Source organism: Daphnia pulicaria, chromosome 7 (genome assembly GCF_021234035.1).
Source record: "Daphnia pulicaria isolate SC F1-1A chromosome 7, SC_F0-13Bv2, whole genome shotgun sequence".
Taxonomy (NCBI): Eukaryota; Metazoa; Arthropoda; class Branchiopoda; order Diplostraca; family Daphniidae; genus Daphnia; species Daphnia pulicaria.
Window position 1 is genome coordinate 4,590,878 of NC_060919.1, and position 12,980 is coordinate 4,603,857.

The window sequence follows — 12,980 nt, forward strand, 5'->3', positions numbered from 1 at the left end:
GGTAAAACTGAACGGTAAAACTGAACGGTAAAACTGAACGGTAAAACTGAATTGAGAGCAAAGTCGTCCATTCGCACCCGATGACTGGCAAGACACAAACGGCCGATATGGCCACTTCAGCCGACAAGTCTATGGAGGTAATACTTATTTGATTTATTCATGAAGTGATGGCTGATGGGTACTACTTATACCATATGGAAAGTAAATGTGAATTAGTAAGGGTCACTTTTAGCAGAATTTGCGCATTTTGATTTATTTCTTCATAATTGACAATATTTTCATTAATCCGTTTCTTTCGAAGTAAATCGTGTTATGTTCTTCTTTATTTAGAAATGTGTATTATTTTACGCTGAGCCCTGATTTGCTACCAGTTAGCAGTGGCACTCATCGACATTTTGTGTCAACAAAACCTTATTGTAGCCCCGATCGTCAATTTCCTAAGTGTGGATAGCATTGTCTGCATAATAACATTAAATTCCGGTGAGCATCTCTTGGTCCTCCCTTTTGGTCGTAGGAAAGGGTCGGTTGTTCGACTCGTGATGCTGCCAGTAGGGGATTGTTATAGTTAACCGCTGAATTCCTTTTTTGTTAAGCGAATGCAAAATGATTGTTGGATTTCTTTTTGCTTTGTCTTTTAGGAAAGTTTCCGGAAGTAACATCAGGAGTAGAAAATTGCTCATCAAGTGTTGACCTGTTTAATCGCCATTTCGCAAAATGCGAAACGCGAAACATTAGACTGAGGAGAAGTGGAGAAGAATAGAAAACTCGAGTTTTCATTCCGGTAACCCTTCTTATGAAGCTTCCGGCCTCGTCAGGGTTTCCAACCTTCCCATATATGTAAGTTAAATTGTCAAATCATTGTTTTTAGGGTTTCTTCTTAATTTGTTATTCTGTGTTTCGTCTCTGGCACTATTACGGAATTAAATGCAATTTTATGTATGTATACTTTCTAGATCGTAAACTCGACAAGAACGTCCGATTATTCAGTATTGATCTGCCCTATCGCATATTGAAATGTAAGTTGTTTTAGAGGTTATAGAATTTCGAAAATTCGAAATATATTAAGTATTTTCATTATTTTAAAATTCATGTTTAAATTTTGCAATCAGATCAAATCAGACTGAACTGAATAACCATGTCCGATAGACAATTGCCATGAGCAGATGATACGAGGGTCTACATTTAAATGCCTAGAAAACCTGATCGGTGTTACTATAATATGTAAGTCTATTATTAATTCACTTAATTAGTATTGTGATGTTAACTCGTTATTTTTTATTTTTCTATTTAGTTAATGACGAGAGGATGCGGCCTAGATGCTTTAAAAAAAAGGAATCGGCAAGACGACGTCTGCACACGTTCAACGTGGATCATCTGTGATTGTTATTGGTATTATTTTTTGTAAGTTAACCCGTTGGCTGCCACGCCTTTTTCTCCCCGTGTTAGCTCCTTAGCACGGGCGCGCACTGGTCGGTCTCGTGGTTTATATGCCATGGGGTCGGACATGTTGCACCAGCCCCAGATTCGCCGTAACGGCGCTGTTAGGCAATGCACCATAGGGACTTCCCCCTTGTCGATACGGTGATGGATTCTAGAGGTTGTGCATTCCATCTTCTCCTGTCACCGTGTCAGCCCGGACTTGTCAGCAATGGCAAGTCCCACCTTGGTCATGGATCCTTCAGACTTGGCACGTAGAGTAGTAGAAGAACAACCTACGGGTTGTATGGCGTGGCAGCCAACGGATTAACTTAAGTGTTGTATGTGTGATTGCATGTATTTTATGTATTAATGACTTAATGTATAATCGAGGAGGAATTGTGGGTGGAGGTGGGACAACAAAAATATAACTTCATTTTTAACCATTTTTTATTATGATTTTTCACTTTATTAAACCAGTTACAAACAATTAAAAGGAAGGTCGAATCTACACAATTAAATATAAAATTAAGGTGATTCCCTTCAGTTAAAAATTTTTCTCTGAAACAATACTCTTCAGTGTAATAATTCTTAAAATTAAAACAAGAACAAGATGTTTATAAAAAAATTATTTTACAGCTTGATGGTCAATGCAACATTCATAAAACTAACAGCTTAAGTCTAAACCATGTGGAAACCAGGTAGATAAGGTAGTACTTACATTATATTTAAAAAAATATTATATTTTGAGAAAAATAGATTTTAATTTGGTCCAGAGAAGGATATGCTTAACTGGACAAGAAGGTTTTGAAAAAATCATTTAAAAAACTCTAAAAAAATCACCAAAAACTTTGTTTTAAAAGAGACCATTCTCAGGCTCAGGCACCTGTAAGACTGTCCTGTCCTCTCACCCATCAGGCTGTACTGAAGTAATACACAGAGGACATCTATAATTAAATGTAATCAATAAAACTTAATTTAAATTCACACTCAACACTAAATTTCATTTAAATTCACACTTACTGAAACACAATCCAAGATATGAAGCACTTTACTTTCTTTAAAAAATTCTGTAAATGAGTTTAAAATAACATTTTAGTATTCAGAATTTGTGCTGTGAATAGAGGATCCACAAGACTTGATTAGAACAGCAAAAACACGAGCAGTTGACTGGTTAAGCAATGTTAATGTCCCACTATCTAGGTGACATGAGAACCTGGACTGCCCTGCTGCAGCAGGGCAGATTACTTATTTCCATTTAAACATGGTTTAATGGTTTACATGACACTAGTGAGAAATTTAACAATTACCTTAGAAAATCTCTTTTTCACCCAGAGCAGTTAATTTGAAGTCCACATTTCAAGGCAAAAAGAAATCCCTTTCCCATTTCTTGATTCCCATCTCGAAGAGAGAAGAGTACGGAGCAGAAACTCAAATGAGTTTAGGATACAAAATCTATTTTTAAAAAAGCTGGGTACTTTTAATTTTGCGTTTCAAATAGGTAAGATCTGTTAAAATCTTAATTTACAATGTAAAAACTATAAAATTAGTTTAACCATAGAATACACGATGCTGTTCTCTTCTGACTGATGGAACGAACGATACACAACACCAACACACCATAGTTCCGTAGTTCGTCCTACAGACGCCAACGACATCTAGGCCCGGAATATCTTGATAAACTGAACGCCATCTTGGGAAAGAAACCTAAAACAATAACGTTAAAAAACAGTGCTGTATTTTTATTTTTGTTTGACACAAAAAAAGCAAGACAAATTCATGTAATAAAAACATTATGCCGTTTTCTTTTTAATAAGTAAGGTTTTTAAATTTGAGTACTTACGTTATGGCTGAAAGAGGGGCGCATTTAAGTCAGTTACTTCTAGATTCTAGTAGGCCATCGATTTTTGAGTTAGTTGCTCAGGAAGGACTTAATCAAGCCCTTCGCGGGACCATAAAGTTCGTCTTCAGAGTACGTTTGTAACACATTCAATTGAAATAAAAGAACTACCAACTCTATTTCAATTGTAGGTGTGTGCTAATCATTATCCGGAAACATTTGGTTTATCATTTCGCTGGGCAAATGAAATTCAGTTACTATTTGATTGTTTTCTGCAAAACTATTACCTACGAAACTATGGTTTGTTGATCATTTTCATTCAACTTATTTACATTTTTCAAATACATCTTTGTGATTTACAGAAATGTTGTGCTTTTTTTTCAGGAGCTTCATTTGCTGAAAATTTTTATGGATTAGAACGAGTCACAAAAGAAGACTGCACTTTGAATGGGAAAGGAACACTTCACTCTCTAATCAGTTTGACAATTCTGCCATATGCCTTGTCCAAATTAGATGCCTACTTTTCAGAAAGGCAGCAGCACAACCAGCAACATCCTGTTCTCAACTTTTCTAGTATCCGGTTCATCTATGATTTGATAGTCTTAGTGAACTGGATGCTCTATACATGGGGCAAATCTGTGACCCATTCACCTATTTTGCACCTTCTTGGATTGAAGTTAAAACATGGTGGTGACAACAGTAGCCCTGGCATTTCACTCACTAAAATAATTGAACTGAGTGCCTTCTTCATCCAATTTCTTGAGTGGTGGTTTACTAATCAGTCATCACAGGCTAAGAGTATGCTTTCCTTACCCATTCCACCTCCTCCACATTCCATTGTACAGAATCAACACTCCAAACCAAGGACTGGTGTTTGTCCCCTTTGTCAACAGCAATGGAAAAATGAGTGCGTTCTTCGCGTATCAGGGTAACTTAAATCATTAAGAAATACTTCGAACTGCAATTAAATCTCACCATTTTTTTTTTTTCACAGTTATGTTTACTGCTATCGCTGCATTTTGCCCTACCTAAAAGAGAATAACAAATGCCCCATCTCTAAGCTTCCAGCGTCCCCAAATGACCTGATACGTATATTTGCCAACGCCGAGTAAACAACGTCCCAAAGATTTGCAGATTTCGATCCTGTGGAACAAATTGCACAATATTGATGTTAACTTACTTTCAAACAGATACATATAAATACAAGATTGAAATACATCTAGAAACATAATTAAATAAGTACGAACGAATTCCATCGCATCATTTATTAGACTGGTATCTCCATCGAAATCTTTTAAATATATGGGGAAGCGTTTCTCACATTTTACTCAAACACAAGCAAATGAAACAATACTCAAACAAATGTAACCGACGGATAGCTGGGCGTCTTTTGAGACCTCGAGGACATAACACAAACGGAAAAAAGGTAATAATAAAAATAAATAAATACATAATACGACGTCTCTTGCTATGTCCTTTTTCCCTTCTTTCACTATTCCATAAATGTATGCTTTTTTAATTTTGTTTTTTTAAAGGTGAGGTCGCGGTTTTATTAATTTATTCACTCTCAAAGTACGAGATGATGACCATCGGGATGTGGAATGTTCACCGTATTTTTGTTTTCATCGAGCTTTTTCATGAAACGCGGAGTAAATTTTAAAGACGGCCAAACCGAAACAATCGAGTGGAAAGCGCAAGTTTCCTTTCATATAAAAAGTATAAGGTGGGAGGGAGGAGGGAGACGAGGAGGGAGTGAGGACTGGAACAAGAGTGCAGGAGACGGTCGCCATGGATCCCCACTCGCTGACTACATTACACGATTCACGATTGGATAATAAGAGGAAAGCAAGAGTGGGATCATCAAACAACACTATTGCACGTGATAGAATGATAAAAAAAAGAGGATGAAGAGCAGTGTTGATAGTAAAGTAAAAGAATCAGAAAAACAAGAGAGAAAGAAATGTGAAAATAAAGAGATGGATATAAGAGAAACTCGCTCACATTTTCGGTGAACGAGCTTTTACAAATGTACTTGACTATGGGCCTGGTGCAGCTGTTCTTTCTACTCACATCTTGACTTTTATTGCACACCACCAGAAAGGACAGAAAAAACCCACGCCGGAAGCCATCGATCTGACAACAAGATCTTCTTGCATAGATTATGCGCAGCTACAGGTTTCTCCAATGACAGGCTAAACCCAACCCCCACCCTAAACGGTAAGATGTTTGGTTTCCTTTTCGCTTTTAAAAAATTTCGATTCGTATTCCCCGTTTCAACCGATGTTGTTTTGTGGATTACTGGCTTCCATCGGCTCCTTACTTGACTCCCTAACGCCCAATAAACAAAATCCAACCAATGTTACTTCATTAAATTTGAAAACACGCCACTTAACATTTCTCCTCATTGTTATGGGGGTAGGGTTCTTTTTCAGGGAGGGCAGGGAAACTGGTACGGAAACACGGAGAGTACATGAGTGGCAGAGGAGGAGCAGGGCGGAAGAAGAGTGTGTGTGTGTGTGTGTGAGTGTGTAGAAGTTGAATAGAGAGAGATGGAGTAATAGAGGATTTTAATAGAAACTCAACTGACGCTGCTTCTACCGTTTGGCTGCTGTCCCAGAATTACGATCGCGCTCAGAGTTGCCATCAGTTTCATCCGCATGAGTGGTAACCTATGGAAAGTGATGCAACACTTTTGAGTTACGAAGAGTAATGATTTAAAAATAAAAAAAAGTTTTTCAACCTGGCGGATGTTGGGTGCATAAGTCGGGGTGGAATGGGCGGCTTCATACTCCATGACCTCCTTGTAGATAAGATCTTTCCACTGATCCACTGTGTGCTCACGATCGTCCACCGAGTGATCGTACGGACCAGGGGCAGGCTAACAAGATTGTTTTGTACATATTAGCCAATCAATTGCCCTAAGCCTCACAAGTAATTGTATCTAGAGAACTCCGACTTACTGCATTGACTTCGCCATCTTCGTACCAAACACTAATGTACGGATGCAGTAAGGCTTCATCGACCGAAATGCGCTTCTCGGGGTCGACTACAAGCATCTTACAGAGCAGATCGCGGGCTTGGCTAGCTAAAAACGTCAGCGGGGAAAAGATTCAGTTAACCAGAACGATAAATGGTTGGCCCAGAGGGGAATACCTTTTAATCTACTATGTTCCGATGATTCGGCGGGGAAGAGTCCATCCGGGAAAAGCTTTTCGAAGGCGTAGCCCGGATATTTGGGCCTGTTTTCGACGTAGCTGCGGACAGTAGGCTGTAAGCGCTTCATAAATTCTGCACTCGGAGTTCCTAGTTGTTCTGAGAAAAGGAAAAAAACAAAAATATATTGTGGTTGAAGTTAATGGATGGTTGGTGTTGATGCTTGAAAGGAAAAAGACATTCAAAACAAATGTACCGATAATCTTGTTCCACTGATCGATATGATCAGTGCCAGGAAAAAGAACATAGCCACGGATCATTTCACCCATGATGCAGCCAACAGACCACAAGTCAACATTTTCTTTGTAGCCCATACCGAGAATCACCTAAAAACAATGAAAGCAAAAGAAGAAAAAACCGTAAAAAATCTTAGATTTGAAACGTTGCCAAAATCGATGCGATTTCTTTACTTCTGGTGCGCGATAATATCGGGTAACGACATAAGGGGTCATCATAAAATTCGTTCCCGCTGTTCTTGCCAATCCGAAGTCGAGAATTTTCAATGTGCAATCTGATTTCACGACGATATTGCTGGGTTTCAAATCCTTTGGAGAATCAAAAATGTTAAAATTTCCTTCAACAAATGACCTATTATTTAACAATAATCATTACTCGGTGAATAATTCCAGCAAGATGAAGATGTTTGATTCCGCAAAGCATCTGATAAAGCAGGTACGACATTCTCTCGTGATCCAAATCCATTTGAATAACCTGTTAAGAAGTTAAAAAAAAAGAATAAGCTGACGCTCTAAGACGGAAATGAAAATAAAAAGAAACCTGGCAAAGATTGGCATCCATCAACTCCATTACCAGATAAACATCGGAAAACTCGCTTATCGACTTTTGCGGCGTGAAAGCATTGAGCAAACCTATGATCTGTGAGAATACAAATAATACAACATGGGTCATAATCTTGTTTTGTTTTGTCTAGAAACTAGAAAAACTTGAAACATACATTTTTGTGGTTAACCATTTTCATTAGTTTGAATTCACGATAGGCTCTCTTAGCGTGAGTGACATTTTGAAATGGTCTACTCAACTTCTTGATGGCAATATTCTGTCCTGTAACTGTGTCCCAGGCGGCACTGTCAACGTGATCATTCAGGTTAAAAACGACCAATGACGTGTTAAAAATATGAAATGAAAAGGACAATAATAGTACCAGACGATTCCCTGGGCTCCGGAGCCGATGGCTTTCAGACTTTGATATCTCCGCAGGATTGTAAACTTGGTATCGCCAACCTCCACCGTGTAGAACTGATTGGCTAATCGGGACGCCATTTGAGCCCACGATTCCTGGTGATTTCCCACCGGTGTACTTGAGTGCTTGAGTGTGACGATGCCGCCCCTCTTCAATCGTATTGACCTGTGGCTAACAAGGGAATTCAATAACGTTACAACGCTGAGCGTGAGGAACGACAATATAGACGTGGAAAACTTGAATCCTCTTCGCCATTCCTTCAGTGGAAACAAGGACACGACAAAGAGATGGCAATACTGCGTTACAATAAGTGCAGGGGGCGGATTATTTGGGATGCCGCGTGACTTGACTCACGGCATTCGCCAGCGAACAAAACAAGACGACTGGCTCTAAGCAAACCGCTCGCGCCTCCGCTTGACGGATTCCCAGCTGTCGCGTGGGTGTATCTCTTTCACCGATTACTAAAGGGAGGGGGGAGGGTAGACGCGGGCGGCTGATGCACGACAAAACCGGCGCAATTTCGTTCGCATCCCCAGCGCCGCCGCCGCCACCCCAACAACAAAACCCGAGTCACACAGTGCAGACTCTGAAGCGGCCAGTCGTAAATACACAGATTACTCCATCAAATTGTGTAGCGTGCTGGTGCTTTGAAATGCGCTTGAATCGAAGTATACTGCCTGCCGAAAAAGATGGGCATCGATCGTTACTACTCAAATTTGCTGTAAAAACTAAAAAGAGTCAAGTCGTTTCTTTGGTTTGCCCACAACCACCGCTAAGACCCCGCTGTGCGTAATCACTGCAGGTCAAAGAGAATCAGAACACATTAATGAAGGGGGTAAATCCTAGTTGGATAAATGTAGAAACCAAAATAGCTGGGAAGACATTGTTCTGGCTGGTCTAGCGCAAACAAATCGATGTGAGAAAGGATTAGAACGTAATCTAGTGTGATGATGGGTAAACGCAAGTTTATTTGAACGATCTTCCTATAGTGTATGTCGATCGAATTTATTTGATAATAATAAGCCAACAAGAATCGATGGAACCGGCCAAAGGGGCCAGAAAGGAAAAGCAGCAGTGCATCGACATACGCACACCCCCCTCTTTTCTTCAACCCTCCCAACCCCTCTTGCTCACACACTTGGTACATCATATATACGTGACGTGAGTCCTTACGTTTCCTCAGGCATTAGATCAAGAAAAGAAAATATGTATAAACTTAATCAAGGAAAGATTTCTTTCACTTTGTCAGCACTGCATAAACTTGCTTAAATGTTGCAAAAAATGATCTTGTTTATTTCTTTTTTATTCATTCTTTTTGTTTTTGTTTATTTTATCTTTTTAAAAGGAAAGCCTAAGTACCTCAGTAAGGTTTCATGACATAAGAATCTGCTGGTACTGCCATAATAAACTCATTCCCCATTTATAAAGGAAAAACTGTGTGGGCAATCCTTTTGAATTATAAATCCTAGTCCCCCTCAGAATAGAATACAGTTATTATGGTTTACTGGAAATGAATGATGTTACTCTTAAATCTGTATCAAGTTGGTAATGTGACACCACATTTGTCACGGTAGGTTGAATTAATATCAGCAGGGAAACAACTTGTGAAAGATGGATACTATATGTTTCAAGTTTACATCATAAAGACTAAGTCCTTAGCATCACACATCATGGAGGGAAATGGTAAGGAATGGCTCAAGAACCTAGTGGAAGGCAAATGTCAAGAAAATCAATACTTACCAAAAGAAGTGAGACAATGGTAGAAACTCGAATACCAATTTTAACGAAAATAACTTCCGTTGCTTTCTTTAAACTAAATCACTCTTAAAACAATTATAATATCTTCGTGAACGAATATCAATAGAGTTTCATCAAACTACCGGTTTGTTTTGGACTATTCTTTTTTCAATAAAACAATGTGACTTGAACGTCAAACGCACTACAAATTGTTCAAGTCGGAAATACTGGACGAGAAATTAAGAATAAACACTTTAACATTCAGCTTATTACACCTGTCATACAGTCATGGCCGACAGTGAATGTTTCTATGTCTATGTGTTGGGTGCTGTGAACAATTTTTTTCTTTCGTTTTATATGCCAGCCGATCGTGATCCATACCTAAACACACATTACACGGTAATACCTAGACACACATTCTGTCTGGTATGCTTGGCCGCTAGAGCTTACCGCGCTTTTCAATTTGGCTGTGAAAAGATGATTCAACATTTTCTTTAATTCTCTTCAAAAAACAAGGAAATCTGTTTTGAGTATATTAACTGGGAGTTTATTTAACAGTAAATCTTTTGATTTTTAGGATAAGCGAGTGACGACAAAGGCAGAAAGCAATAATCCCCAGATGAAAATGTGCGGTTCCGTAGAACTACAAATTTCCCAAATTTTGTCAAGGAATGAGGCTAACAAATTATTTGTTAATGGAATTTCGGGCGTTCCGATGATTTTTAAGTTCTCAAGATATTTTATCAATGGCTCATGATTCGCCGAGAAAGTGGGAAGGTAGTCAGACACCCTCGTTCTTTTCCACCAGTTCCCTTTGACGCTGCAAGGAAAAAATTAACAATTAATAGGTTGTCCATTTCAAAACATTGAGATAAGTTTCACAAACCTATGATCCGGTGTGAAGGTGTATTTATAGGAATATAAACTTCCTTTTATGTATTTCGGAGGCCAATCTTCTTCAAATTCATTGTAGATATTAGAGTCGAGAAGATGAATCACCTCAGTTTGATTGGTCAAAATTCTATAAACCAAAGATACGAGCCACGGATTTTGGTGGTAGGTTCCTAATGCTGCAAACCACCTGAATTTCCAAAAATGTAACCAATTATTATCTGATTACAAACAAGAATGACGAGAGAAAATTACATTTGCCAATCCAGTCGAGGTTGATGAGGCGCTGCAAAGAAAAAGACAGAAGAATGTTAAGTAGATTTTAATGTAAACTACGCAAAAATGTCAGAAATTGTTTACCAACGAATTGACAGGCTCTTTCAATTTGTCCGGGTTTATACTTGAAAGGAATCTCCGTATACGGACCCTCTAAATGAGTGGCGCCCTCCAATATCACTTCAGGTCGGCCATCCACACCAGTCATAGATCGAAACAGTCCATAGGAACCTTGATTACATAATCAATAGCATGAATGAGTAAATGAGTTAAAATCAGAATTTGTAAATAGTTTTACTAGTTAGATGGAATTGATTAGACTGGGTATGCCAACGACTAAAGAAGGTAGGAAGAGACGCCTGAGTAGTCCGGTCAAGCGTCGAATATGGAACCTTAGGATTCAAAAGTATAAGAGAATTTGTAATAAATTTAGAACTTGTGAATGTTAAAAATTCCTACCAAACTGATCCCGAACAAGAAAAATGCAATGGCGAAATACACAATGAACTGAATAACATTGAGTAGGTACATCAGCAAGGAAGATTTAGATCTGACAAGATCATAGAGTGACGAACAAGCAGTAATAACAAAAGACGTGACCCCAATTGCAATTGAAGCTGGAACAGCCCACTTGAGAGCTGTTTCAAACTCTTGAACGGAAAATTCTATCAATAAAAAAAAAACACGGTTATTAAAAAGAACAGTATCAAACAACTTTGAATTTTATACTTATTTCAGAATCGACTGGGACATTCTTTCCAAAATCAATCCCAAACCAAAGGACGGTGAAATAAATCAATAATGCAACGGAAATTCCAGTAAATATGTTTTCAATTCTGGATGACTTGGCGGGTTTTTGTGAATCAGAGAGATGGCGGTCATCCATCAGCGACATACAAAATGTTATAGTAAGTAAATTAAAGAAATTGTAATTTCCACTAGCGATAATAGCGACTTGAAGCAGTATCTGTAATTAAAAAAACATGATATAAAAGTCATAACTTTAAATTTTTGCAAAGAAATTGTTAGTCTAACCTGGCCATAGCAGCCAATAAGACGCAGTTTGCGCGCAGGCATGAAAAACAAAAATGGTAGCATAATTTCAATGACGTACGTCGCCACTACTGACAGTTTATGAAACCAAATGGGCAATTCGTAGAGGTACCATGCAAATGGTGTTGGAATGCATTGTGATTCAAAATGAAGTGGCAGGGCTGGTAAAACAAAGTATTCAGAAATAGCTTACAGTTAAGGCTTTGCAACTTAAAGCACATTGTCGAAAAGTGAATACCTGATAAACCCCACCATGTGGGACACTTACTAGTAAGTTTCACAACTCCAGAAGCAAACATCAATCGAAACAGTAACCATTTCACAAGCCAAAAACTTATCTGATCTTTGGGTGTTGTGCTTGTTTTCTTTGAATAAATAATGGGAGCTACTATGATAGTGATGAATCCACTCTCTAACAACATTATGTCCCATTGAAAGTACATAAATGTTTGACCCACTTTATAGAGGGAGAGATACAGGATCCATAGTGCTAGGAAGGTGAGTAAGTTGCACACTTTTTGATATACTAGCCTGTATGTAAGAATGTGTGGTATAAAATAAAGATGCCAGTTTAACAAAATGATGTGCTTATAGATTTACCCTAGAAATGATAAGATGATACCAGTCAGAGCCAACAGTTCCATACAATAGGATACAGTCAGACCAAATGCAGGAGCTAGATGCAACAATGTTGGATTCTCCCATAATTTGTCAAACAATGGTCTCTTGTCATGAAAATTTACACGAGCATGAGATGGAAGAACACCATTCGGACCATACAATCCTGGAGACACGTCTTTAGTTCCGAAACAAAATTTCCGTCATGCGTAACAACTTAGGCATACCTCTTATTTGAAGATAGAAAGAGCTAAATGCAGAAACATAAATAGCTGCCATGCATCGCAGATAGAAATTTCTTGTTCTATATATTGAAGAACTCATTGTTATTGAGAATAGTTTGTGGGCCAGTGCATCGAATCACAACTCACAACGTGTAACTTATTGTTATGACATGTAAGATTCGTCTGCTGTAACTGAAAGAGATTTTCATTTTTCGTTGCCAGTTTTTTTTTTTTTTTAAATAAAACAATTTGGAAATAAAATACTTAAGTACTAGAACTACACTAGAAAAAAATATCTTGAATTTTAAACCAGTAATATTATTTTAGCGAAAAAACCACAAATTGCAAAACCGTTTGACGTTAACGTGATGTCAAAAAAAACTAATTAAGCTACGGCGACGCGGATTGCGAGATAAAAATTTCCTAAAAATTCTAAACAAACTGATAAGCATTGCGACCAATTAAAAAAAAATCGCAGTTTCCTAAACTGCAACTTAATTCAATACCTAGT

General features: G+C 38.2%; 3 protein-coding genes and 2 long non-coding RNA genes across 9 annotated transcripts; 2 read left to right on the forward strand and 3 right to left on the reverse strand.

Annotated features, from left to right (window-relative positions):
* Positions 1–27: 27 nt before the first annotated feature.
* On the forward strand, positions 28–1,431 carry LOC124350340. Of its 3 annotated transcripts, none has more exons than XR_006920799.1 (6): positions 28–137; positions 331–548; positions 639–837; positions 954–1,016; positions 1,110–1,221; positions 1,292–1,431. It is a non-coding gene; the product is annotated as an uncharacterized LOC124350340 (long non-coding RNA). The 3 variants fall into 3 exon arrangements; XR_006920801.1 differs by having other exon boundaries at positions 331–480; XR_006920800.1 differs by lacking the exon at positions 331–548.
* Positions 1,432–2,150: 719 nt separating this feature from the next.
* LOC124350426 lies at positions 2,151–3,049 on the reverse strand. The gene is made up of 3 exons (XR_006920939.1): positions 2,727–3,049; positions 2,440–2,486; positions 2,151–2,363 (listed from the first exon to the last, which is right to left on the reverse strand). It is a non-coding gene; the product is annotated as an uncharacterized LOC124350426 (long non-coding RNA).
* A 93-nt stretch (positions 3,050–3,142) lies between these two features.
* LOC124349874 (peroxisome assembly protein 12-like) lies at positions 3,143–4,492 on the forward strand. Of its 2 annotated transcripts, XM_046800794.1 has the most exons (4): positions 3,143–3,388; positions 3,448–3,556; positions 3,641–4,184; positions 4,251–4,492. In XM_046800794.1, exons 1-4 carry the CDS (start codon positions 3,263–3,265, stop codon positions 4,366–4,368), a joined length of 897 nt encoding a protein of 298 aa, XP_046656750.1. In that variant the 5' UTR covers positions 3,143–3,262; the 3' UTR covers positions 4,369–4,492. The 2 variants fall into 2 exon arrangements, with proteins under 2 accessions (XP_046656750.1, XP_046656748.1); XM_046800792.1 differs by having other exon boundaries at positions 3,448–4,184.
* A 14-nt stretch (positions 4,493–4,506) lies between these two features.
* Positions 4,507–9,745, reverse strand: LOC124349759 (stress-activated protein kinase JNK-like). Of its 2 annotated transcripts, none has more exons than XM_046800590.1 (11): positions 9,411–9,745; positions 7,632–7,835; positions 7,425–7,554; positions 7,247–7,345; positions 7,082–7,180; positions 6,880–7,014; positions 6,666–6,795; positions 6,410–6,568; positions 6,217–6,341; positions 5,997–6,134; positions 4,507–5,925 (listed from the first exon to the last, which is right to left on the reverse strand). In XM_046800590.1, the coding sequence occupies exons 2-11, from the start codon at positions 7,748–7,750 to the stop codon at positions 5,851–5,853; spliced, it is 1,209 nt and encodes a 402-aa protein (XP_046656546.1). In that variant the 5' UTR covers positions 7,751–7,835; positions 9,411–9,745; the 3' UTR covers positions 4,507–5,850. The 2 variants fall into 2 exon arrangements, with proteins under 2 accessions (XP_046656546.1, XP_046656545.1); XM_046800589.1 differs by having other exon boundaries at positions 7,632–7,841.
* A 179-nt stretch (positions 9,746–9,924) lies between these two features.
* Positions 9,925–12,660, reverse strand: LOC124349535 (lipase maturation factor 2-like). The gene is made up of 11 exons (XM_046800222.1): positions 12,473–12,660; positions 12,228–12,411; positions 11,866–12,158; positions 11,610–11,788; positions 11,304–11,541; positions 11,034–11,239; positions 10,873–10,966; positions 10,659–10,805; positions 10,554–10,584; positions 10,294–10,488; positions 9,925–10,227 (listed from the first exon to the last, which is right to left on the reverse strand). The coding sequence occupies exons 1-11, from the start codon at positions 12,567–12,569 to the stop codon at positions 9,981–9,983; spliced, it is 1,911 nt and encodes a 636-aa protein (XP_046656178.1). The 5' UTR covers positions 12,570–12,660; the 3' UTR covers positions 9,925–9,980.
* Between the last annotated feature and the right edge of the window lie 320 nt (positions 12,661–12,980).

Bases quoted from the DNA above. Each gene is read 5' to 3' on its own strand.
- LOC124349874 (XM_046800792.1), top strand. From the start codon at position 3,263: ATGGCTGAAAGAGGGGCGCATTTAAGTCAGTTACTTCTAGATTCTAGT. The intron at 3,389-3,447 runs GTACGTTTGTAA...TTTCAATTGTAG, and splicing joins CCATAAAGTTCGTCTTCAGA to GTGTGTGCTAATCATTATCC. The intron at 4,185-4,250 runs GTAACTTAAATC...TTTTTTTCACAG, and splicing joins TGCGTTCTTCGCGTATCAGG to TTATGTTTACTGCTATCGCT.
- LOC124349759 (XM_046800590.1), bottom strand. From the start codon at position 7,750: ATGGCGTCCCGATTAGCCAATCAGTTCTACACGGTGGAGGTTGGCGAT. The intron at 6,796-6,879 runs GTAAAGAAATCG...CATTGTTTTTAG, and splicing joins GATATTATCGCGCACCAGAA to GTGATTCTCGGTATGGGCTA. The intron at 6,342-6,409 runs GTATTCCCCTCT...TGACGTTTTTAG, and splicing joins GGAACATAGTAGATTAAAAG to CTAGCCAAGCCCGCGATCTG.
- LOC124349535 (XM_046800222.1), bottom strand. From the start codon at position 12,569: ATGAGTTCTTCAATATATAGAACAAGAAATTTCTATCTGCGATGCATG. The intron at 11,789-11,865 runs GTATTCACTTTT...TTGTTTTACCAG, and splicing joins CACATGGTGGGGTTTATCAG to CCCTGCCACTTCATTTTGAA. The intron at 10,585-10,658 runs GTAAACAATTTC...TTTTCTTTGCAG, and splicing joins AAGAGCCTGTCAATTCGTTG to CGCCTCATCAACCTCGACTG.